At 38.5% G+C, this 26598-nt stretch overlaps 1 protein-coding gene across 2 annotated transcripts in view; it reads right to left on the reverse strand.

Annotated features, from left to right (window-relative positions):
- LOC114648143 (metabotropic glutamate receptor 4-like) overlaps window positions 1–26598 on the reverse strand; it is a 983563-nt gene that overhangs the window by 789988 nt on the left and 166977 nt on the right. For both annotated transcript variants that reach the window (XM_051924640.1, XM_028796992.2), the window contains exon 2: window positions 16239–17108. In XM_051924640.1, coding sequence (XP_051780600.1) covers window positions 16239–16754 — 516 coding nt within the window. In that variant the 5' untranslated portion in view covers window positions 16755–17108. The remainder of the gene's footprint in view (window positions 1–16238; window positions 17109–26598) is intronic.

Genomic DNA, 26598 nt, shown 5'->3' on the forward strand with positions numbered 1-26598 from the left:
AGAACATTACATTCACAACAGTGGGAATGTATGGAGACATCCATGAGCGGGGTCTCTGCACATTATGAGCACACAGATCCTGCCGACTATGCCACTGACACAACGTATGTGAAACCTAGACAGAGGGATTTATCAGAGGTAGATATGACATTTTATAGGCTTCACTTCTTAGAGGATGTCTTCAAAGGGCATTGATAAATAAATAAAAAGAAATAACAAGGAAATATACACAGGTTATCAACATGCAATCTATACATATAAAATGCTACAGGATATGTTTGTCTGTCACTTGATTACTCATAAAACAATGGTGCTAGAACCTTGATATTGATCTTAATCGAAAGCTTATGACGTGATATACACTGGTAAAGTAGAAAATGTGGCTAGCAGTGTCCTCTGCAAATTTATCAGATTTTGCTTCTTTCTTACTACAAACTACATATTGCATATGATTGAGAAGGTGACATGGCTGAAAGAAAAAGAAGAGCAATGACATCTGCAGAGCCTGAAGCAAATTGCAGAAGCTGATCAAATAATAGAAAGAAGAAGAAAGACCGCTCTGGCATCCACTAAGCATCAAGCACATGAAGTGCAGCAATCTTCTGGAAATCGTAATCTGCTGGTTGATGGAACCATGATCTTGGGAGAACCAGAAATCCATATGTTTACTAGTGTACAGTATTTTTATAAACTACTGTAAGCAGTTTTGCATTTTTATTGTTAAATATTTAATCACTGCTATTGCATCCATGGCAGCAGAGAGTTGTTATGTGTTGTGTGTTGGTTGGACATACAAATAAGAACTTTTCTGTACTCTTTACTACTGCTAATACTAATACTTGTTATTAAAAAATAAACAAACAGAGCAGAAGAAGAAATGGAGTCAAAAACAATGCTAAGGTCGGAACTTGGAATTAAGTAGACAGCTATCAAAAATGTTATATTATTGCCAATGTTTTTTTTTTCCTAGCTTGTATTTATTTTGTTTTGAATTGTTATTATCATTTATGTTTCATTGTATTTCTGTTAGTTTTGCTCATGATTTGTACTCTTTTCACTTATATTTGTTCATTTTATGTGTTCTATGGGTGAGAGGCAGGGACACCCTTGTTGTCACAACCCCTTGCTTTATATTTAGTCAGAGAGAGAATCTCTGCAGTGGGTCATTGAATTTTTGGATTGTCATGAGTTTTTCTTTTGATATTTCTGGGTTTTGTGGATTTTCGCTTCCATTTTTAAAATCTAATTACTAGATTATATAATCAGACTTGTTTGTGTTGAATTACCATTTAGGCAAATCCTTTCCTGTGCTCTTTTGATCATGTTTCCCCTAATAAATCTGTAAAGATTCCTGTTTAATTTGTCTATGCAAGTCAACATTTCTCGGTTTTCTTTTCCTTATGAAGAATTTCTGATATATTTTGGTGACTTTGTTTGTTTTTGAGCTTTTGAAGACAAATCTACATTTTCAGCTTGGGCAGGACAAAGCCCACAGGCAGTAGTTGGGATGCCTTGCGATGAGCTTTTTCTGGGTCCACTGGTTAAGGTCCTGTCCTGCTTTGTGGAGCATTCTGGAGGCCTCACACTCCTTCTCATCATGTCTGTGACTCACAGTCACAACAAAATCAAAACATGAACCAGGAAATCAAGGAGGAAGAATCAAGATTAATTATCATTAACCAGGAAAGCTTTTACAAGGAAATTTCCTTTACAGAAATGAGGTTCAATCTGTGATCTCAGAAAAAGAATAGAATTGCCCATACCTTTTAACTTGTCACATCAATGACATCACACGGTGCGCTTATCTGGTTCTTTTTCCTGGTAATACTGAAACAACCAAACCAAAATGGAGGCATCCATATGATGTAAAATGATTATTAAAATGGTGCAAAATTATTTTGGCATCTTTAAATACATTTTTAATCCAAACACTATTCCAAAATGTGGGTTCCTCATAAGTTAAAACCTTAAATGGATGAAAGAAACCCAAGAAAAACAACAAATTCCTCAGAATAAATTAAAACCAAAACCACTACTACTACTACTACTGCTACTATAGGTTTTCCTCACATGTCAAAGCTAATCAATTCCTGAAAACCAACCCTTAAGGAGAATTTTCATAATGCAAACATGTAATTACTATTACTTTATAAGTAAAAAGAAGTTTTTAATGTCCCTTGAGCCCAAAAAATGATCCCCCTTTGTTGCTCAAACAACATCAATATACATCAAAACTGACATAATTTATTTAATAATAACATTAGTTCCCAAAGAACCTCTAATATGACATTCTCCATTCATTAAATAACATTTAATAAGCCTGTTTACCTAACATTTGGCCTTACTTTGTTCTGCAGGCTGCAGCAAAGTGTTCTTAGACTGACAATGAAGATCATTGAATGTTAGCACTAGCAGCACTTCTTTGAAAATCACCCGAGACTCTTCATGACAGAAAATTCCACTTCATTGTGGTTTGTAAAATGACTAAAAGTATTAAACAACTTTCTTCATATTCTCAAATTTTCATAAAGCAGCAGTTCATAATTCTGGGGAACAATTAACTACTGCTAAATTATACTATACAGTGGAATCTCGGTTAACAAACGTCTCGGAACATGTACAAATCGGTTTACGACCAAAAAGTTCGCCAAACTTTTGCATCTGTTCATGACCACACACTCGGTATACGAACAAGCCAGTTTCCCTTTCGGTTTGTACGTGTTCAGTCTCTCCCTGTGCATTTCCTGTGCAGCGAGCAAGAGAGAGAGAGAGCGAGAGAGTGCGACACACACACACACGAGAGAGAGACACACACACATACAGGTGCGCGAGAGAGAGAGAGAGAGACACACACACACACACAGGCAGCATGAGAGAGAGAGCTGGACACATAAGGTAGAGAAGGCAGTTAAAGAATGCACTGGGTTTGTTTTTGTTTTCAGTTCTGTTTACAGCGATCGGTTCGTAGTGTGCATTGTTGCAATGTTACTTTTCTTGGTGGTTTATTAAATTACGGATTTTTTCAATTGTTCATTTTTCCCCCTGTGCTTAAAACTCATTAAAAAAGAGTGTTTTTAGCCTATTGCAGTGTTAGTTTTATCTGTTGTTCAAGGTTTTCTCAGTGTTATTCGATGTTTTTACATTTAGTTTACTATTACACTGTGCATTTTATGGTTTAATTAACTATATTTGTGCTTAAAAACTTAAAAAATATATATTTTTACATTCAGTTTGCATGGTCTGGAACTGATTAATTCTATTTACAAACAATCCTATGGGGGAAATTACTTCAGTTCACAACCAAATCAGGTTACGACCAGAGTTTTGGAACGAATTATGGTCGTGAACCGAGGTTCCACTGTACTAGCCGTCCACCGTGGCACCACCTACATAGTAGTGAAACAGGACATTGAGGAGGGCCTTGATTGGCTCCCTACTCCTGATGTCACGCTTCCCCCTCCCCTTGGCCCTCAGCATCTGTCTCAGATTAGCGCAAATATATCGCTCCTGTAAGCGAACTATGATTCTTAGCACGATGAGAGAATCAATTCCAATCAACTGGAATGTTCAAGCAAATTATAGAAAAAAACCCAATCTAAATCCGTTAAGTAGTTCTCTCGTTTGCTAGCTAAGCGGGGGTAAGGAACGCCACAAGGCTGGTGCATGAGTGAGGAGGTCCCTGCTCTCCTCTCCTCGGCCTGTTGCGTATCACTCGGATTCGCGCAAATAAATCGGTACCGCTAACTATGATAAATAGCGCAATGAAAGAAGTCACAAAATCCACCGGAATATTCAAGCAAATTATAGAAAAAAACCCAATCTAAATCCGTTAAGTTGTTCTCTCGTGAAAGAAAGACAGACATTGAATTTGATATAAATAGAGATAATCATTCTACTCCTAGCAAAGGACACCTCATCAAATCAGTCTGTTAATTTGTCTAAAATAGTATTGATTAGCCTGACAGTTGCCCTTCAATCCAAATCAGGGCTAATTTGGGTCAGGATATGATGTAGCATTTTCTACAATGAGCACAAGCATTTCCTAGAATATCAAAAATTTGCAGGGGAATCTGAAGAAGTTTAAGACTGAAACTGTAATTGTAGATTGCTGGCTGCATATTGTCACTATACTAGCAGTGTAAGGCATTCAGATATATTTTAGCTCATTTCTAAAGTTATTAATGTTGCTTTATACCGTCATATTCATGTTACCAAAGTACAATTTTAATTAAGGTCTTCTCAGGTGCCATTGACTGCAATGGCATCTATTCATACTCATGTGACGCAAAAGCAATGTGCTGCTTGATATTATTACCACCACTATATAAGGTGGTGACGTGCACAGATACCGAATGTCTTAGCATTCAGATTAATAAGAAAGATGAACTGCTACCAATAAACCCAAAAAAAAGCAAATTAAAGGTTTAGGTAAGGAAATGTCTTGAAAAAAATCTCTGACAATGACTGGATTGAGTGAAGGGAACATTAGGCAATAAAGAATGAAAGGGTTTAGTTTTGTGACAACATTTTGGCTTTGATAAATGATTGAACAGGCTTGCCTGTTTAACTACCATCTCTTTATCCTATTTCAATGATAATAACGCCTTACTCTGCCACTCAAATCTCAAAATTTATTCTGTAACAAACAAACACAACAGGAATGAGTGTCTAACAGAGATGCACCAAGGGTACCCCAAGAATAAAACACAATATTAATTCCAAAAGGACTTACTAAGGCAGAATAGATTTATAAGGCAGCTTTACTACTTGGGCACCATTTCCAAACAGAGCAAAATTTAGTAAGTCACAAGGATTTATTTAGTCAGGAGTAGGGACTTTAGCTAATAACTGAATAGCACATCTGCAGACAGGCAACCTGTAAGCCTCATGTACCGTTTATGGACATGCACAAAGAAGCAAGGTATTATTACTGAATATAAATATAATGAACTAGTCTTCAGGTGAAATATGACTTATTGACTCCAACCTTGGCAAACTGTAAGGCTTCTGGTTGCACATTTGGATGGATGCATCATAGACACCATTTTAAACTTCATGAATAGGCACAGTATATCTTTTAATTAAAAAAAAATGCTTTGCTTAAGAATACAATGTACTCTATGAAATTAACGTATAATCAAAATTTGCCTTAAAAATACAGAATTTATTTTTTTGACAGATTTATAAAACAAACAAGAACAAATACAAGGAAATCAGCAAACAAGAACAGTTCCTCATCTTGAGAGCAGGGCAGGGACCAAAAATGTCTTCCTAGGCACTAAACGTGGCAGAAGCAGTGTGATCAAGCTTACTGTGCATTTTCATTGTTTCATGAGTTTAAATCATATATTTATGGTGTGAAACAGGTCACCTCTCTAAAGTGCCAGTTGATTAGGTTTAGAATTGGCTTATGTTTGGTCCCCCAGGTTCCTGGCAGATTCATTGCAAGATTTCTTTTATTTTCCAAGATTAAACGTGGCTACCTCTTCATCTTGGACCACTGAGAAATGGCCATCTCAGTGGGCCATGACTTCCTCATTTCGACAGCTAATCTGTTTCCAGGTCTAAAGCAAGCCAACCAGCAAGTAAGAAAGACATAAACTCATGTTCTGTCTTTAACACTTACATCCTGAAACTTCAGAGTAATGAGAAACAATTGGTTACCAATTTAGCAAGAAAAGTCCATTCACACGAGAAGAAAAATTGCCCTTGTCTTATTTAATTGTTGCTGGGAATCCCCTCTGTAGCACAGGTCTTGAGACTTAATCTTCCTAAGACTTGTCAACACAGGACCTCCGTTCCGTTTAATTACAGACAAGCATCCCTGAACATTTGCTGCAAGTGAAATGTATTGCCTGGAACAGCACAAAGCTTGTTAGCGGTAACAACCAATAAATATTTAATAAGGTGCTTGGGCAAATAAGGAAAGGGGTTCTGGGGTTGAACAGCTGACAAAACTTCAAAACATAAATGCTAGAATATCCATAATTTTTTTGATTTAATATTCCAATGAATGGTTATCGGTTCAAATGTAGCATGTTAATTTAGAATTAGATGCTACTGAAGGAATTGGTTACTTTCAACTTGGAGTCCTACCACGTGCAAAAGTTCGCTGATGACACTGCTATCGTGGGCTGCATCAGGATTGGGCAGGAGGAGGAGTATAGGGACCTAATCAAGGACTTTATTAAATGGTGCGACTCAAACCACCTACAACTGAACACCAGCAAAACCAAAGAGCTGGTGGTGGATTTTAGGAGGCCCAGGCCCCTCACGGACCCCGTGATTATCAGAGGTGACTGTGTGCAGAGGGTACAGACCTATAAATACCTGGGAGTGCAGCTGGATGATAAATTGGACTGGACTGCCAATACTGATGCTCTGTGCAAGAGAGGACAGAGCTGACTATACTTCCTTAGAAGGCTGGCGTCTTTCAACATCTGCAATAAGATGCTGCAGATGTTCTATCTGACAGTTGTGGCGAGCACCCTCTTCTACATGGTGGTGTGCTGGGGAGGCAGCATAAAGAAGAGGGACGCCTCACGCCTGGACAAACTGGTGACGAAGGCAGGCTCTATTGTAGGCACGGAGCTGGACAGTTTGACATCCGTGGCAGAGCGACGGGCGCTGAGCAGGCTCCTGTCAATCATGGAAAATCAACTGGATCCACTGAACAGTAGCATCTCCAGGCAGAGGAGCAGCTTCAGCGACAGACTGCTGTCAATGTCCTGCTCCACTGACAGACTGAGGAGATCGTTCCTCTCCCACACTATGCGACTCTTCAATTCCTCCCGGGGCGGTAAACGTTAACATTATACAAAGTTACTGTCTGTTATACCTGCATTTTTATCACTCTTTAATTTAATATTGTTTTTATCAGTATGCTGCTGCTGGAGTATGTGAATTTCCTTAATAAAGTATCTATCTATCTATCTATCTATCTATCTATCTATCTATCTATCTATCTATCTATCTATCTATCTATCTATCTATCTATCTATCTATCTATCTATCTATCTATCTATCTATCTATCTATCTATCTATCTATCTACTTTGAGACGTGATAAATGTGATCCATTTATTTAGCTGGTTGTAGGTGCCAGAATCGGGCCTCACATCTTCAAATGCAGGAAGCAACCAGTCCACCGATGTGATTCCAGTCCCTTGCAAGGCAGATTCAGAAATGTGAAACAGTTTAGTGTCAAAGATGATGTACGGGGAATGCTTTAACATTTTCAACAGACAAATTTTAAAGTCAACAACTGAGTCATGAAAGACATCGATTTGGACAAGAGTGAAGTGTACTCTGGGAAAGCTGAAAGACAAAAGAAAGCGTTATATTGTTTTGTAGAGCCAGTCTGTTTGCAGCTAGGTGAAGCTTCCAATTCCTATGGGAGATTGACCTTAAGCTTGTGAGATAACATGTCTGGGTCTTGAGAAACTGTGAAAGCATTAGACACTTTGCTAGCGAACGGTAAGCCAGGTGGGTACACTTAGTTTGGTGAAGAGTTGGGGAGGTTAGCTGCCTTTTATTAGAACTATTTTTCAATGAGAACATCAGTTCAGTTTTTAACTCAGTGGGTGTTTTGTTGCCTTTCTTAAACTTTGAGAGAAGCCACGGACACACAACAACTTTTTCTAGTGATTTTCAGCCTTCAGTTACATAATCTTAGCAAACTAGAAACCGTCTGCTGTGCAACTCTGTGAAGGTTGTCACCTAATATGACATACCCAGCACCTCACTCCAATTAGTACATGACTCTTTCTGAGGTCTGATTTTGTCTATAGTTGTAGCGGCCGGCTCTGTGCGCATAGCAGCTGATAATGAATGCTCTTCTAGGAAATAAAAAGCATATAATGCAGTGACAAGAAAAAAGGAACTCAGATGTTGTGGACCTTACAAACAGAATAGAAACTCATCTAACTGATGTCTCACGTTTTACATACCACAGCAGAATGGAAAAAAGGGCAGAGACTGTGACTCAACTCGCCATAGATGTTAACCCTTTGCACAGCACCGGCTTCATCAGACAACACGTTATTGGCTGTCAGAAACTGGCGACCACAACTGTACTGGAATATCAGCACTCAATTAGTAAATGTGACATGGGCAATGATTTTCAGTTGTGTAAACTGACATGGTCTGGCGACAAGATCAGAAACTGCGGTCAGTAAATCTGACGTACCCCATAAGTAAAAGTTATGTAATATGACATCATCTTTAGCTGCTGGACACATTCCAAGGAGATCTGTCTCTGGAAAGAAATTTTTCTTTTCACTTTTTGACTAAGGATATATATAATCAGTAGCTAAGGAACTGCATGAACTCACCTTGGTTGTATAATTCTTTGTATTGCTTATATTAGCTGTTGTTAGTTAGTTTTTAAGCAAATAAGAATCTTTTTAAAATTCAATGCATCTATCCAATTATTTATTACTAGCAGTGTAACCCATCTAAGACAGATTGAAATCTAAATATTCAATGTAGATCTCAGGGTTAACATTTGAAGTGTACGATACAGTGCATGTCTCTGCTATATACCATTTGGAATGGGATTCTTAACAGCAGTGTTAATGAATGTGATGTGCCATCCTTTGGAAAGACAAATACAATGCATTTTATTGCTAAAAATGTTTGTGGCACACCATCTTTTGGAATGATAGAGACATTGCAACCAGATGGGCACACAGTCAGACACATAGACACTTATTATTTTATTAAGGTGGACTAGTGTTGCCAAATGATGGATTGTCACTCCTTCTCTACTTGCAGCCCCATTAAGGGCAATTTATGAAGTCCTGTATTTGTGGTAACCTGGGTGGAAGTAAAGAAGTCAGTGAGCAGCCTGCTAATAGAGGTCCCCAGGGTTGAATATGCAGTGCACAGTAAGGACAGTGAGGCAGGTAAGAGGTTACAAGTAACACTTACTTAGATGGTTCTGACATTTTTTCCTATCCCCCATTAAGAAAAGAACCTGAGAGGTTAGTTGGTACTTTTCTTGTTAGATGCGTGTCATAGGTGATCTGTTAACACAATAAAACAGATGAGCTTGACACAGGATGTCACAGGACATTAGATTACTTAGGCAAAAGTTGGAAAGATATGAGGAAAATGTGAACTTGTCATATGAACAGTGACCAACTTAGCATTGTAGAGAGCATTGTGAGGCTATAGCACTAGGTACTACACCACTCTATTATCATTAACACATTAGTCTGTTTTGGAATAATAATAATAATAATAATAATAATAATAATAATAATAATAATAATAATAATAATAATAATAATAATAATGAATTTTCAAATCTAATATTGCATTGCAGAAGCAGCAGTAGACGGAATGGACACTGGTCCAACACAGGGGACACCCATCTTGCCAGTGAACATAAGAGAGCTGAGGTCTGAACCAGGGTCTCAGGGACTTTAAAACGCTCCAGTGATAAGAAGCAAATTAAATTGTTAATCCACTCCACTGGGATATGGGAAGAATAAAAGGTGAAAAGTCAATGAGAATTTAAATTTATCCAAATGGGATTACAGAAATATCAAAGGTGAAGAGACACACAGAATTCAAATTTACAAATTTGGGATCAGAAAGTAAGCTGAAAGGAGAGAAGTCAGTGGGACTTAAGCAGTATATGAATGTCAGAATCTAAAAAGAATTTAACTGCTCATTGAAGAAGAATGGCAGTCCCAGGTATTCAAAGTTGAGAAATTGCTCCAGATTTATTCATTTTCCTGCATTTGAATTCTTTTGCTTGATTTGGTCTCCATGCCTTTATTCATGTTTTTGTCAAGAGGAATGATAAGTGGTTATCCCATAAGTTCTGGGCAGCAGTCTCCATGTCTAACGATTCTCAGCTTATCTTGTGTCTAAAATTCTAATATTATAAACAATGCTAACACAATGGGATGGCACAGTGGTTAGCGCTGCTATCTTACAACTACAGGAGACCGTCTGTGTGGAATCTGCACAATCTCCCCATGACTGCGTACCTTTTTCTGCAGGTGTTCGGGTTTTCCTCAAATATTCCAAAGCCATGCCAATCAGGTTAACTGTCAATTCCAAAATGAACTGATCAGACAGAAATCCTGCGTGGGACTGGGAGCCCATCCTGTGTTATTTCCTGACTTGTGTCCAGTGCTCTGCCATTGCTGCCAATTCAGTAAATGGACAGAAGGATGGTCTAATTCACTTCTGCTCTAGCAGGTCTTTTAAGCTGAAATATTCCTGGCATTCAGCAAAATCTCTGAGGCTTTGCATCTGAATAATCTCCAAATGTACTAACCTGATTCGATCAGAATGTTGTACCTGGCCACCTTGATGCATTCTCTTTGTCCTCTCCAAAATCTCATGACCTTCCTCATATATTGATTGCAGCAAAAGGAATAAATGCCAAGCAGTCTCTAATATGATCAAAACTATACAAGTAGCAGCACATCATTCAGGTCATGTGGGCACTGGGCACAGTTTAAGAATGGCTTACATGCCATTGTCCAGAATCCACTGTAAAAATAAGGTCTGTAATTACTAAGGCAAAGAATAAAAAATGTAAATTTACTGACAGAAAATGAGAAGTGAATAGCAAATTAGAGAATTCATCCACTCACACTGGATGAAAGACACATTAAAATTCAGAAGGAATGAGGATTTAAAATATTGATATTTGAGAAAAGTTAGGATGAGGCGTCATTGAAAATAATTTATAGTGTGAAACTGAAAAGAAATCCAACTACAAGAAAAGAGAAAAACACAAGGTGAGCAGCTAGAGAGTAATTGAAACATAAAACCCATGAATCCAGATAAGACATGAGTGTATTAATGCAGTGCCTTAGGAGAAGAGAAAATAAAAAGTGAACATTCTTTCTTTGAAATAATTTATTCCACTGCAGGATCACATGAAGCTATAGTTTATCCTAGCTTGAAGTAACCCTGCATAGAGTTCCAGGACACCTTCTCACATAATATGTCCATACTTGGGCCAGTTAAGAGTGGCTGGATTTAGATCATCACCGGAATTTTTAGGAAATATACAGGCCAATGTTGGGAGAACATGCAAATACTACACCAACAGCAGCCAGGCAGGGAACTGAACTTCAGTCTCTGAAAGTGTGAGGCAGTGATTTAAAGCACCATTAAAAGAGACCATATGATGAGAATTCAAACTGCGATATTATATGAGGAGAAAAATAAAATATAGGGATTCTATGTGGGATTGTCTGGAGTGTAAACACACGAATGTGCATGTGATATCAGTCACAGCTATGACAAGGTCCTGACAGTATTCTGGGTTTCCTAACAATCGCAGCACCTATCTCCCTATTATATAAAAAAATCTTTTGAAGCAACCAGACTTTTTAGGAGACGAGATGTGACTTTTTGGAAAATATACTTATAAATAAGTCCCGCAAGACAAGAATATTACCATGATATTTTTAAAAGTCACACCCTCCTAGCAGCCATTTTCAAACAAGACCACGGTACTCTCACCTCTCAGTCTTGTGAATGCTTTTGTCAGACACACTTCCTGTGCTCTCAGCTCTTATAAATTTTCACATTTTCCTCACTTTAAGTTCCCAATTAAAAAAGGCGTATTATGTCCAAATCTTATTGAAGAATTTCATCACAAAGGGTTATCAACAGAAAAAATGAGTACACGGGCAATCCTTGCACCGAGAAATGATGAAGTCAAATGAAATATGCCAAAAATGACGATCGGTAACAGGCCAAATTGGTTACATGCATATCAATAGACTATGCTGAAACAGTTGGTGGTGATGGTGCGGAAAATGAAAACATCAACTTACAATATCCCAAAGAATATCTACAACCGTTAACAAAGTCCGGTCTTAGAACGCACAAATTACTGTAGAAAGAAGGATGTATCCAAGAAAGGTAATGTTGTACGTCTCCTGAGGATAACATTAAACACCAAAGGAGATCCTGATATGCCATTCATATTAAAACGTTTACAGTTTCCTGTTAGAATAGCTTTTGCAAATCTCACAGCCAAACATTTGAAAAAGTCGGTTTATTTAATAGAAAGAAAGAAACAAAATGCAATCACGGGCAGTTATACGTCGCGTGGATGCAAATGTAATACTTAACATGAAAATTAAAATCTGTTTAAATTGTACACCCACATCCCCATATGTGAGCAGCAGAACTGCAAAGAGGCTAACGCGTAGCACAGGTAGGGGGGTTGGCAAGTGAAGCAAGCAGGGGGGAAAGCCCCCTTGTATTTTAAATAGCATCTTTTGTTTTTTAAGGCCAAAACCCCCTCACGTTTTCCAGGTCCCCAGCTCTTCCATGACCTTATGTTTCCCAAAGGGCTTCAGTCATATTCCACATATAAGTTGATCATCAACATTTTTCTCTTTAGAAAGTAACCAGAATATAGGAGCTCAGAAAGCACAACTGAGATTTCTTTGCTTCTTTGCATTCCTTTACAGCCATCCCACAGGGCTTCTGGGACACAAAGTGGGGTTTGCAATCCTCCCAGAGTGTATAAAGCAACCATCATAGCCTGTCGACCAAAAGAAGAACACTCTCAGCCCAGGTGACTAATCTGGCTTTTGACTAAAATGGTGTTTATTCTTGGCAGTGGCCTCATTCAGTTTAAGTCCCATTAGACTTTCCACTTGCATAATCTCACTTTGCATGGAAAGCTGCTTCTTACACCATCTCTCCTTTACAAATCAGGGTAGCAGCACCAGTGTAACCAGGTTCTGTTCGCTCAGGGAGATCTTCCTTACCAACATTTCCCCACTGGACTCCCAGCAAGGAAAGTCAGGTCCATACCCTGTGCAGAAAGCAGAAAGCCACCGTCTTACCCAGTCAAGCCAAAGAAGAACTCCTTCACCTCGAATGACCAACCAGACTGGTCCCATTTCAATCTGGACTGCAAAAGCAGTAGTAGGACTTTGCAGTTAAGATGGATGACCCAATAACTGATGGACAGATAGTCATTAGAAGCACAGTTCCGCCAGCTGATAAAGTCACACTACAATCACAGTTAGTGGTCAGGCTATACTACTCTAGTGCATACCACTGGAGTGAAGTCTGGTGTGCTTTGTCAGTCTCTTCCTCAGTCATGTTTGTTCAATATGTAGCAATTTATTATGTGAATCATTCATTTTATCATTTGTTTGCATCCAATAATTGTTTCTTGTGCATAAATATCCAAAAGTCTCATTATTTGTTTTTGAAGGAGTGAGCTTTATGATGCATTCAGAAGGAACAACAACAAAAAAAGGACCAATTGGAATCACAGGTTTGTAGTAAGGGGAGGAGCCTACTCAGAAAGGTCTGATTTAAATACAAGTGTGTGACATTTTTAGAAAGGGCAAAAAAGCATAAGATGGATTTAGAAGGTGAAAACAGCCTACTTACTTCAGGCCAACATCAGTGATGAATTTCGGAGCTTTTAAATATTTCTGTGGAATAACATTCACAAAGCCTGCTAAATTCCCATCAGTAAGGCAAATTGTTTGCATTCTTCATTATCTGGATTACCTGCCTATGACTCCTCAGCTATTTCTCAAAAAAATTAACACAGAATCAACAGTTCAGGATACTCTTCATTTCACTAAGGGTGATTTTGTTTTGCAATTTCCTATTTTGTGCATTCTGACTTAGTGTAAATTAAAGCAAAACTAAAATATCAAAATTAAGGAAGCTGAGAGAGAACATGCAATATCAGTTTATCTAAATTGTTTTTTCGAGATGACAGAATAATTTTCTCAAACTCTCCAACACATGACAACAACTGATAACAGCGACACCAACTGATGAAAACGTCTGTTAATGTATATAAATGAAAACCTATTTGCATTATTTGGTTCTGTCACGGGTGTGATCACGTTGGATAATTTATTGCCTGTCTGCTTTGCATTGCTTTGCAAGATCCACTGCTGTATAATCCCTCTTTGATGTAATCTTCCCTATTTCTGAATCAGTTATCAGTGAAAGGTGCACAAGCTGAAAGAAAATATCATTCCTTTATTCATTTTCTCAAAATGATAGAATCGTTTTCTCGAGATCTCCAGAAAATAATTGTGTTTATCTCAAGAAAACAATAAAAAAAAGAATGATATTGTAGATACTCTTTTGGCTACCGTATAAAAATATTAAAACATAATTATAATCACATTCCTGGCAGTTACAATCAAAACACATTTAAATCATTGTAAAACATTAAACAGTTACCACATTTTAATCACTCAGCAAAGTTTTTCTGACTTATTGGCCTGACTTGGTAGTCTGAAAAGATTGGAAAGTTTGAATTTTTTAGAGATTGTAAGCCAGAGGGGAAAAGAAAAAGGAGAGGTGAGAAGACAGCCTGAAGAGTGATAATCTGTAAACCAACACACCAGAAACAGAGTTCATGCCAGGAAGAATTACTGTATCTTTAGCAATGGGGATACTTGCCAGAGATCCTAAACTAAACTGGGTTTCTTTTTCCTAACTAATCTCTCATGAAATCAGAGATGTGCGGTCAGAGGAGGCTGAAAAAAAAAACTAATAATGATAACATAAAATAAATGTGTCCACTGGTCTGTGCTATAAATTTGTTTTCTGTATGACTCCAATAATTTTGATAATTTTTATAGTCAAAAATCGCTGAAATTCCTCATTTCCAGTTCAAATACATGGGAGAAACGTGAGGTGTGGCGGCGACGAGCCTCACCTCTCCTCGGACTTCGCTCTCCCTCACACACTGGGTTGATGCATGCAATTGGCGCGTGCCTGTTGCTGTCTCTCTGTATGCTGCCAATATAAGGTTTTCAGACACGTTTATTATACACCCTGACTTTCCACAGTCTGGCTAATATCTTTAATGAATATGTGTTACATAGCTAGTCTTGCTGATTGGACATAAAACTGCAGTAAAAAGGCACAAGGTGAGGCAGACAGTACCGTGCTGCACTAAAGGGGGCGGGTGTGAGCCCAACAGGTGCTTGTTGCTGTTGTTCGTCTATGTAGAGGCTTTAAGCACCAAAAACTTAGCGATATCAGAAAGTCAAGTGCACTCACTTCAGCGGTTCATTTTATTTTTATTTTTTGTTCTGACAAAAGGCAAATTTAGAACACATGGAGGGTGCAGAGCAAATGCGTTCTCTCTGATCTCTTTATAAAAATAATGCTCCTTCTTAGCCAAATATGTACCTTACCTATGTGTGTGTAAAGAATACTGATGAGATTTGAAACATCACCAGTAGTCAGTGTGCATGCTGGCAATTGAATAGTGAATAAGTTACTCTTTTTGGTTCATATATTTGTAAATCTGACTCTGAAGGAGACAGTGCCTCACCAGCCATGAACTTCACCGCACATTACTATATGAAATACGTTTTGTAAATAAGATACATCACTAAAAAGGTGCCACACGCCACCATCTAAAACATACAGCATGTCACTTGATCTCCCAATCATGCAACTGATATAACAAACTACAAACAACATGGCTGCAGCAATGCTAAGAGAGAGCAAAATGGTTGTGACTATATTAGAACATGTTAAAAACATTTCTGTGTGAGAATGCAACCACCATAATGTTAAAAATAATAAACAACATGAAATAATGCAAATTTCAAAAATACAATGAAAAGGTGCTAGGGAAGCTATAATGTAGATTTATGACAGACAAATCCCTAGTGCCTTTTAGCAATAACTTTGCACCTCCAAGGATAGCTGTCCACTAAACAAGGGCTTCCACACATGACCACATCCCCTGCATCTGTGAATGGCTTCCTGTTCACCTTAACCTTGTTTCCACAAGCAGTGGGATGATGACCCAACATGACAGTTTTCACTTCATTGCCATTTTATTCTACTGCACAAGTACTAAAGTCATCAACATGCAGAAGTGCTCACAAAAGTGGATTTGTGATACACAGGGCTTAACAACATCGAGAAGATCTATTCATAAAATCACTAGTCTAGCCATTTATCACACTACTAAAGGCCCTTCATTGGGCAAAGTGAAGAAAAGGCCTAGTGACCGCAACAATAATCATACTTAAACTAAACCCAAAGTCCTCCATTTAACCTGAATATTTCACAGCCAGTTTCAAACTGACACAGAAGGTCACAAAATCTTGAGAATTCACAACGCTTAATAAACATAACTTACTTAGAGACGTTCAAGACCCATAAGAACATGACAGCCTTTTTAAAGAAGCAAACTAGATTAGCGTCAATTCAAAACATAAACACACTGAGACCTCCTACCTTGAAGAGTCGCAAAATGTTGGCCACCATTATAGACACTGAACTGGCAGATGCCCCAATGACTCCCACCACTCTCTCTGGTTTTGTAATAATGGGTGGCCCTCCACTCAGGCACTTGACGTCAGTGCCGTCCTTTTCAATGAGCGCCTGAACAAAGGTAAGTGATTGCTCCAGCGCGTGGGTATCCCGGGAGCAGGTATCCAAAATGCGAGCCCCCAGCGTGATGTTGGGGAGCAGCTCTGCGTCGTTATTAATCCGATCGAGGGCATACAGCATGGCCTCAAGTCGATGGATGCCTTTCTCCTTTTTGAGTTCCCCACAGGCCTTTCCATCACTGCCCCGAGAGTGAACGGGGAAAAGACCCCCTAAAGAGATGTCTCCGTCTATTCTGATTGAATTCAAGTGTGTGTGACCTGGAGCTCTGGACTTGGCTGCTATAGAAGAAATGAAGCAATAAGCCAACAGGCACAACAAGATGCAGCAGGAGCAGCAGCGCTTCCAAGCATTAGGCAGCATTGTGGCCAGAGAAAAGCTCTTGTTGTCTTTTTTTAATAGGGCAGCCCAGACAAAGCTACAGCAACTGTTCTTCTATATCTCCACCAAAAATTGAGCTTTCAGAATCCTTGTCTCCACTGACCGCCGGCCTTCAAAGCGTTCGGCTCATTTTGACTTCCTCTCCTCACAGTCACCAGAACACAGATGCAATTATGAAACAGTCTGGTAAAGAAAGTCATGCGATCCATGAAGCAGCAGAGAGCAAAGAGTTCTCAAAGTTGGCGAGTAGCTGCATCTGTGGCATCTAGCGTAAATCCTCTCGGTAGCATTGGGATGAAACCAGGTATCATTCTTCATAAGTCTGCCAGTGATTTCCTGAAGTTAAAAAAAAAGAATAGAGTGACGTTAGTGAGGCAAAGACGACAGAACAGGAAGGGAGTGACGTGGCACAGGGTGCTGACAATAAGTGAAATTCACACTAAATGTTAAACGTTTTTTTTCTCAATTAGGTTTTATCGTTCCCATGGGGATATGAGGAAGGTTACTTGCTTTTTTCCATTTTGTTTTATTCTCTTCTTCATTCCTTGTGTTGGTTGCTAAGGGCTCCCAAGGTCAGACTGAATGCCAGCTATTGACAATAAAACATCAGTATGCAGAAATTGTCTATTGAATGAATGTGAAGTATCTGAGTGACAGCTGTGAGGTGGCTCTCCGCCCCAGCTCCCGCACAAAGTGCTGAATTACACCCTCGGACAAAAGCTCCTGAGCGGAAAAACTAAGAATTATGTGCAAGCTGCACTCACAGAAAACCCGGGGAGTTCGATTCAGTGAAATTAGTCTCCAATTGCCAAATGAAATCTGGCATGCCTCAATCAGCTTTGTTTTCTTAGTTACTTTAGGGTTGTAATGGAGAGACAGGAGATACCACCAAGCGCTCAGATGAATAACACGGTTTGTCAGATAAAGTGTTCATTATTTCAGTTAAATAAGCCAGTTAGATATTAAGGGGTATTGGCTGAGAATCAAAGAAGGGAAAGGAGGCCAGAAGGTCTGATAGTTGGAGAGCAAGTGGCTACTTGACTGTGTAGGACCCCCTTAGGGTTAGGCCTGCTTCGGACTGGTGCCATCCTAGGAATACTAGAGGCTTCTCGGTTAGATTGTATCTCCCAACAAACCTATAATGAATACAGTGAATAGATGGATGAAGAGGACAATGATGGTGCATTGGTTAGTTCTGCTGTCCTATGGCTCCTAGCGTGGTCACTGCCTGAGTCAAATTTACATGTTCTACCAGTCTTCATGGGTTTTTTCGTATGAACTTTATTATGCCCCCATATCTTAAACACGAGTATGTTTAGTTCATTGGCTGCTCTAAACTAGCCTTGCATCATTTGTGTGTGTGTGCGTGTGTGTGAAAGTTTGCCCTATAATGGATGGACTGTCAGAGATGTGTCTCTTATTCAGACCAATTCAGTAAATTAATGAATGGACAAATACAGATTATTATCCTACGGGCAGCCTTTGTCAAGTTGGGGGTTACTGGAACACCCTCATGGAACCCTCTAGAACTTTACCAGGAGACATTAAAGTTACTTTTCACATTGTAAGGACATTAAGAGTAAGAGGGAGGGTTAGAGGTGGGGTACTTGGCACAAACATACAGGATAAAATCACTGTTCTGAGCATTGCTTGGCACCACCTCACATACCCAGAGGGTCAAAGGTCTTAACTTGAAGCAAACCAACAAAGCCAAGAAAAGTGATAGGACCTGTATGATTGAAAGGACCTCTTTTTGTACTGGCTCCCCACTGCCATCCACCCAAAGTCACTTCTCTGTCTCACAAGTTTTCTGTTTTTTAATCTTCAGTCTCTGGGCATCAACTCTCCTTGGCAGGGGTGCAATTGTGTACTTCTCACCAAAATCAGAGCTCCTAAGCATCCGACAAGTGTTCAGGTACCCAAACCAGGATGACAACTAGAGTTTACACATTACTGTGCTCATTTCTTTTACAGTATGAATCTTGAATGTCCAGAGAGGTTAGGTGCCAGCTGGCTTTGAATCTAGGGGTTTATCATTTCCTTTGCGTATATAGTTTCCATTTTCCTCTCTGTCCTTCCCTTTTATTCATCATATTTGAGTAAAAATGTGGTATTTTGTACTTTTGTGGAGTTTTCTGAGTGACACTGTATGAAAAAGCACTCAATGACAATCAGTTTGACAGACTACACTAAATAATACTTGTAATATTGTGATAATTCCAACTTTTTTTGGTTATATACCACCTACTAATGTCAAACTGAAAGTTAAACAAATTAATTTCCTGGAGTATTTTCTATAGAGTTTTCATGCACTTCACTGCATCAAATGAACCTATTTTCCCTTTTTGGTTTATACATATGAAGGGTGATCAAAACATTTGGAGCCTGACCTATGTAAGAGAAACATTAATAGAAGCACACAAGTTTGATTTGTTCAAGACATTTCCCATCAACACTGTTACACTTGTTATAACGCTCCAAAAAGCTTTTCTGTTCTGTAGCTGGGATGATGACTTTATCACTGGCATAGCATGACGGGTCCCATGGAAATACCCCATCTAATTGGGGAACATGTAGTAGTTAGGCAAGGCCAGATAAGAGGAAAATGATGGGTGTGACATCTCTTTGAGTTCTCAGTTTCACAAAGGAGCCCTTAAAAACCTGTGTGGTGTGAACGGGGTCATTACTGTGAAGCAGAAGGGAGAATGGTTGACAGTTTGATTTACTGCCACAAGCACTACAGCAAATCAGTATAATATCGACCAGCTACATGAGCCTTTTACATCATGCGATTATACAGGCTACTTTGTTAACATCAAAAAATGTTGCATAGTGATCTGTCTGGCACAGGTATGAACATTGACTTGACTTGGTGTTGTAGAATCACCATTGTTTGGACAAAGTGACACATCCAGGTTTAATCCATGCTTATTAAATGTTTCTTAAAATTTTGTTAGAATGAACAGCTCCTAGTAAGTCATAAAACCAAGGTCCTGGCTCTCTGTGGGAGTAGGATGTACTCAATGTCCTAGCTAATTTGTCCATCACAGTCTTGTCCATTCTAGCCTGCAAATCACGCCTATCCCTTATTGGCTACTATCTACCTCGCACCTCCACCAACTAATAGCTAATGTGTGGTGAGTGTACTGGTGCAAGAATGGCTGCTATTGTATCCTCCAGGTTGATGCTACATATTTGTGGTGGTTGAAGTGACTCCAAACATTTTTTGCAAAGTGCTTTATAAATGTAATTTATTATAATTATTATTTATACTGTAATTACCCTTATATCAAGCAGGTGAACAATGTACTGTAGTAGATTTGGAATACAATGCACTAATGATTTTAAATAAGTCCATTTCAAGTAGCTAGGCACATCATTTGGAAAAAGAGAATATGCAGTAGGCAGGTACCAATGAAAGTGGACACCTCAAGTCACAATCCCATTAATATCTACACAAAAGAATATCCTAAAGTAATCTCAACAAGCTCTGGGTAACATGTTCATAAACAAAATGACTTCACTTTTCAGCTAAGGCTGTAATTCCACAATCATAATAATTTCATTATTAAAAAAAAACTCAAGGCGCAGAAATGAACAAATGAGAATCAATGCCCTGCTGCCAAAGCTAAAAAAATGCAAATGTACAAAGTGTCCACTTGGTAAGGGCTTCCAATTGGAACATTTATTATCATAAAGATTAAGGTTAATTTTTCTACATTTATTTTGATGCACCATGAAAAAAAACACAATGAACTCATACAGTAGTTAGAAAATTATCTTTTCAGCAGCAGGATAACATTAAATACAGTTACAAAATGGTGCTTTTCATTTTCACTACACAATCTGAAGATCAACCCCTCAAGACAAAGCGAAAAAATACATAAAGAGGTACTGCTGACTTAATCCAGTCCGTCACAAGGCGAATCAATGGCCCCTCTGAATATCTAATTAAAGAAAAGACTCTGTGGCTGAATTAAAAGCAGAGAGAAAGAAAAAGACTGCCTCATCTGTTGCAATCAATATTCTATATTTTTCATTAATGTAATCTTTTGTTTTTGAGATGAATTGCTCTCCCACTCAGTTTAGCTGCCATTATGTTTATTTATATTATCACAATTATTGATGCAGCTAATTCCAAGTGACTTTACTTAAACGTTTTTATTTATTTATTTACTTGTGCAGGCACATAGATACATAATTAAATATTTATATATGTATTTATTTGACAATATATATATATTGTCACACACAAGCATATAGGAGGCTCCTTCAAAGCTCTCATAAGGTAAGCACTACCACCCTGGGAAAAGAGGAGGCACTGTCACTCACCATCTTGTCTTTCTTTCCATCCGTAGCCAGATGACACCTAACCACGCCCCCCACACACCTCACAGGGTCACGCCCCTTCCAGGCTCTAGGAAATACCCCCACCTGTCTGAAGTCAGTGTCCTTATGAATAAGAGAGAGAGAGAAGATGAGTTCCTCTCTAGTCATTCCTAATATATTATTACTGGCAGAGGCCTATTATTTGCTTGGCATCTTTTGTTATTTGAGAGGCAGACAAAGGGCTTAATTGAGGGTAAGATGGCAGCTCAAGGATTGATAAAGTACACTAACCTCTCTTCTCCCATTTCCACATATCAAAATAAGGAACACCCAGGTAACCCAGCACCAACTTACACCCTCCTATCCTGACCTTGCCCTCCTACTGAGCTCACTTCTGCCATCCTCAGCACGGACTTGCCTCTTCCTGCATAGCCACTATAAAAGCCCAGACCCTTTGCTCCTTAATTAGTTTTTTGTGATCACTCGTTGCATTATTTGCTGTTTCTTGTCAGTATATGGGGTGGATCTCCCAAACCTTTTGTCTCTTTGTTACTATATATATATATATATATATAAAAATATAGTGAGAGAGAGAGAGAGAGAGTGCTTTTAAAAATATTCACCATCACAATGGAAATGGAATAATACTTTGTCAAAGTGAAAACAGAACCCTACAAAGTGTTCTAAATTAATTACAAGTATAAAACACAAAAGAGGGTCCCGTCCCTTTATTTTCTCCTGCCTTGCGCTTTAAACAGCTGCTGTAGGGCACACTTTGCAACACTGCAGGAGGTGAGTACACTCAAATTAGATCATCCATTTTCAGAAGTTGCTTTTTTAATTTATAGCGATGTATCATTTTCAATATGTCATTTTATATTTTCATATATAGTTTTTATATTTTTGTAAATTTGCCTGTGCACATATATTTTTTGCTTGAATGCCCCTGTAGGTTGATATATTTATTGGTACATACGCTGATGATCCATCCAAAGTTTGTTCCTGCCTTGCACCTGATGTTCTCAGTGTAAGTGGCACCAAAACCTGATCAAACCTCAGTAATTGAAGAAGCATGTACAGAAAATGAAAGGATAGACTTCCCTCTTACGTACAAATACAAAATCTATGTTTCTACAGCTAATGTATACTTGCTGTATCTTTTGAAACAAACAAAGGTATGGTTTGTCTTTAAATTCGATTGATTTTAAGGGTATATTGGGTAGGATTTAGTGGCTGCACAGACACATGTTTTCCTTTTCTGCCCTCAGATTCAAAGTCAAAGACCAGAAGGGGAACCTTAACCCCGCCTCTGAACCCGCCTCTGACTCCACCCTTTCCCATCCTTGACAACTAAAATCCCGCCTCAAGAAGAAGGACCTGCCTGAAAGGCACTTCCAAATGACCCAAGATGCTATTTTTTTGCATGTGTTCTTTCGCTTGATCTATATAACCTCAAGAACTGGCTGTTAAATACAGATTTATTGGGTTCCCAAGTCTTTTCTTTGTATACATCTGGGTTTTTTTATTTGATTTTATCTGTCTATGCAAGAATTATTTATTGGTGTATGAATTTAGGTTTATTAATTGGTTTGTTTGTTGCATATTTAAATTGCTCACTCCTGATCTAATCTATGAGTACTTTATCCCTATCTCTCTACCTGTTTGCCTATTCTGTTTAAGCAGTTTGTGCATGAGAAAGGTGATATATAAATTAAATGTATTGTTATTTTATTATTATCAATGGAAAGGTAAAAATCTGACTTAATATCTGTATGGAAAATTCCAAATCATTGCCTTGAAAACAAAGCTGTACACAAAGCACAAATAAAGAGAGATTGAGCTCTACAGATAAAACATACTATTGTCAAACCCACCTAATGCAATTCAGGGTTGTGGTGGTCAATGCCATCTGCATCGTGTTGTAAAGCAGCTAAATAATCTGTGTTTTTCAGTTTTCAAAACAGGGGTAAAGACATACAAATGACTGAGTATTGAACATGGAACATAAAGCTGAAAGTGGGAAGAGCATGGTGTCCCTTAATACCAGCCTTCAGCTCCAGTTACACCTTCCTCTGTTAGGGTCTTGGCCGGCTGGGAAACTGCCATTCTAGTTGTAGGTCACGTATTTCTCCTTAGAGAAGCTCTTCAGGTTGATAATGTTTTGCCTTATTAAGGTGCAGGATTGCTGCAAGTGGGGACTAATGTTTCATTCAAAAACAGCCCTGGACCTCATCTTGGGTGAGAGGATAGTCACTGAAAAGTTTAGTGGCATTTGCTTGCACCGTGTCAAGATGCATGAAACAAACAGACGGAGACTGACCTGTAGAGATACAGTATATAGATATATGGAAGAGTTATTAATTTACAATATCATATACAATATTTACTTGTTTGCTCCTAAGAAGATTCACTACACTCCTAAAAATAACAGTGCTCAAGTGGTCCTTCAGAGAGATGCCATAGGGGAACCATTTTTATTCCCAAAAGAACCATCCGTGTGTAGGTTCCAGAAAGAAGCTTTACATATTTTGAAATGTAACAGGCTCTATAAATAACCATGCCAATGATAACAGATTTATAACATTCCAATGCGCTTCTGATTTTGAAAGGACTCCTGCTGTGTACAATAACACAGATTAACATCAAATTTTTTTGATCCATTAGCATCTATACATTAAAAACCGTGCAAACATGTTCAAATATTCTGAATCTTTACAAAGTCAAAAAAAACAATTCCATACACAAAAAGCCCATCACAGAATTAAATGGCTCTTTGCAGTTCTTAGAGGAAGCACACAACCCAGTAAAGTGCCATTTTTAAGAGTGTGCTTCCTATCAAGTGTCAAAGAGAAAACCTTTGAATTTTCTGCAGTCCACTCTCCACCTGTCCATTCAGCAGCTTGAGACCCCTGGACAAAGTAAAAAGGTAGGCGGCCACCCACTCTGCTAAACAGTCCATCAATGCAGTATCACTCCAGAGTGTAACAGCTTCTCAGAAATAAAACATCACCAAAGGGGAATTATCCAGTGGCATGAGCTGTGTGATCAGTGAATTCAGCCAAACAGAAGAAAATGCTAATGATCAGCTTGCTTAAAAATGATACCTTTTTCCTCCTACAAATGTACAGCAAAGTAGCCCTGGAATTAATTTGAACCTTGAAACTAAATGCTGTAAAACAGCCCAGCCAAAGCCCAAGCTTCAATGTCATTAAAAGTCTGGAGGAAATTTTGAAGATTATGAAGAACACATTAATTCATCAAGAAATAACATATTATCCTGTTGACCCTGAGGTGGAAAAGCAAGTTCAGAAAACGGATGGATTGTTGAATAATAATAATATTAATAATTGAAGATCCAGAATATCATATTAATCCATCCATGCCAGGAGTCTTGTGGAGCGAAGTTAATCTGCCAGGCACATCCATCATTTTTACATTTAGGCAAAAAGTAAAGGACTCGGGCGAAGTCTGACAGATTGAGTGAATGCTGGAAAGAAGGATGAAGATGGACTCATACAGAGGGTAGTAAGAAGCAGAGCGGCTCAGTCTGCTTTTTTACCTGTGATCCTCTATCATAATATGGAAATTCTGAACAAAACATGTCATTATCCATTTTAGGCTGACACTAAGTGTCAGCTAATGAAAGCAAACCATTTTGATAAAACCAACACAGAGCAGAGCACATTTTTGATGAGGAACGATATGCTGTGCTTCCACGTAATTCCATAATTCCAGGTAAGCTTGCATACACTTTCTGGCACCCACGATATGATTTTCTTATGAAATCGAACAGTCAGTTCTCATTTTTCTCTGCTAGATGCACATTTTATATCCTAAATCTGCAATGGACTTCAAAAATACTGGGAAGCGGACTTGAATTCTGCTGTCCACGGCTAAAATAGCCCAGGCTGATAATTTTTCATTTTACTAAGCAAAAAAAAAAAAAAAAAAAAAAAAAAAACCTCCGCCTTATAAAGATTATGGCCCCTAGTATTGTAGCAGGCTAGCACTGAGACCGCACTCGCTGCTTTCACAAAAATAAATAATAAAAAGGGATCGCGCACATTTAAATTGTGGTAACACTACAGTAATTGAGGGCAGCTGGTGCCGACTCGCAGGATACGGTATCAGAAATTCGCCGTCCTCAGCAAAATTGTGGTAAAACTTGAGTCATTAAAGTAACATTATGCTGTCTTCGCTGATAATAGATGAAAGCTTTTCTTTTCCAACTGCATCTGGCTTTTCTGTAGCTTTAATGGGTGAATTAAAAGAAAAAGGTATCATTCTGTAACCTAAAGAGCCACTTCTTGGGAAGCTATACTGAAAAGATATCATCTCCTCTGATCTTTTTTGTTTTCTATATTTATATAACGTATTAAACAAAATCTAAAGATTATTCAAAACCCCTTACCATAAGATTGTGATGGAGCAGCTTCCACCTCCTGCCACTACAATGTCAGCTGCTTTGCTGATTTCAAAAGTAAAAGATCTAACGAGCTGAATTCCCAACCCCGTTGTGCAAAGTGCCAGCTGGCACATCACAGCACTAGCAACCCTGATTCCTTGTAAACCTTGTGTCCTGGCACTGGCTTATGCTTGTCTTTCTCTATCTTGAGACTTCCCACTAATCCTTCAATAGCCATGCAATTTGCCGCTTTCTTTCTTTCTTTCTTTCTTTCTTTCTTTCTTTCTTTCTTTCTTTCTTTCTTTCTTTCTTTCTTTCTTTCTTTCTTTCTTTCTTTCTTTCTTTCTTTCTATAAAAATATACATTAAAATTGATGTAACTGCAACTTATTGCATAAATATTCATTTATCTTACACAAACTAGCAATGTGGGGAAATTGGAGCCTATCCTAGTAATAATCGGGCAAGAATAATCCCTGCACATGGCACCAGATATATATGTATAAATACCAATACATATATATGTATGTATGTATGTATGTATGTATGTATGTATGTATGTATGTATGTACATTAGATAAATAGATAGATAGATAGATAGATCTCAGTTCTGTTTAATGTCTGTTTGAGGTGGCTCACTACCCATTAAAGGACTTCCACACTAGTTGGGAAAAGCATTTGTCTTCACATCTTACATATATAAATATGAAATAAATATAAAACGTACAGAGAAAGAGTATGAAAACTATGAATGCTCAAGTCAAGTGTATTCACTGCACGTTATCGTGCGGTGTGCCGTTACTGGTTATATATATATATATTGTGGATGCTGACCCGGACACAGACAGGCGGACACCGATGGTTCACCCAACACATGTTTATTCACAAACTCCACATTTACAAAGTGCCACACAACTCCGAAACTTCCCCAAAGTTCAGGCCCTCAACAATGCCTCTTCCTTCTTCTGACTGCCTCCACTCCACTCCTCCATGACTCTGTCCAACAACACTCCCGACTCCAGCCCTCTGATTGGAGTGAGGCGGCCCCTTTTATCTCATCCTGGATGTGCTCCAGGTGCCTGACGATGTACTT

The sequence above is a fragment of the Erpetoichthys calabaricus genome, chromosome 3 (genome assembly GCF_900747795.2).
Source record: "Erpetoichthys calabaricus chromosome 3, fErpCal1.3, whole genome shotgun sequence".
In the NCBI taxonomy this organism is placed as follows: Eukaryota; Metazoa; Chordata; class Cladistia; order Polypteriformes; family Polypteridae; genus Erpetoichthys; species Erpetoichthys calabaricus.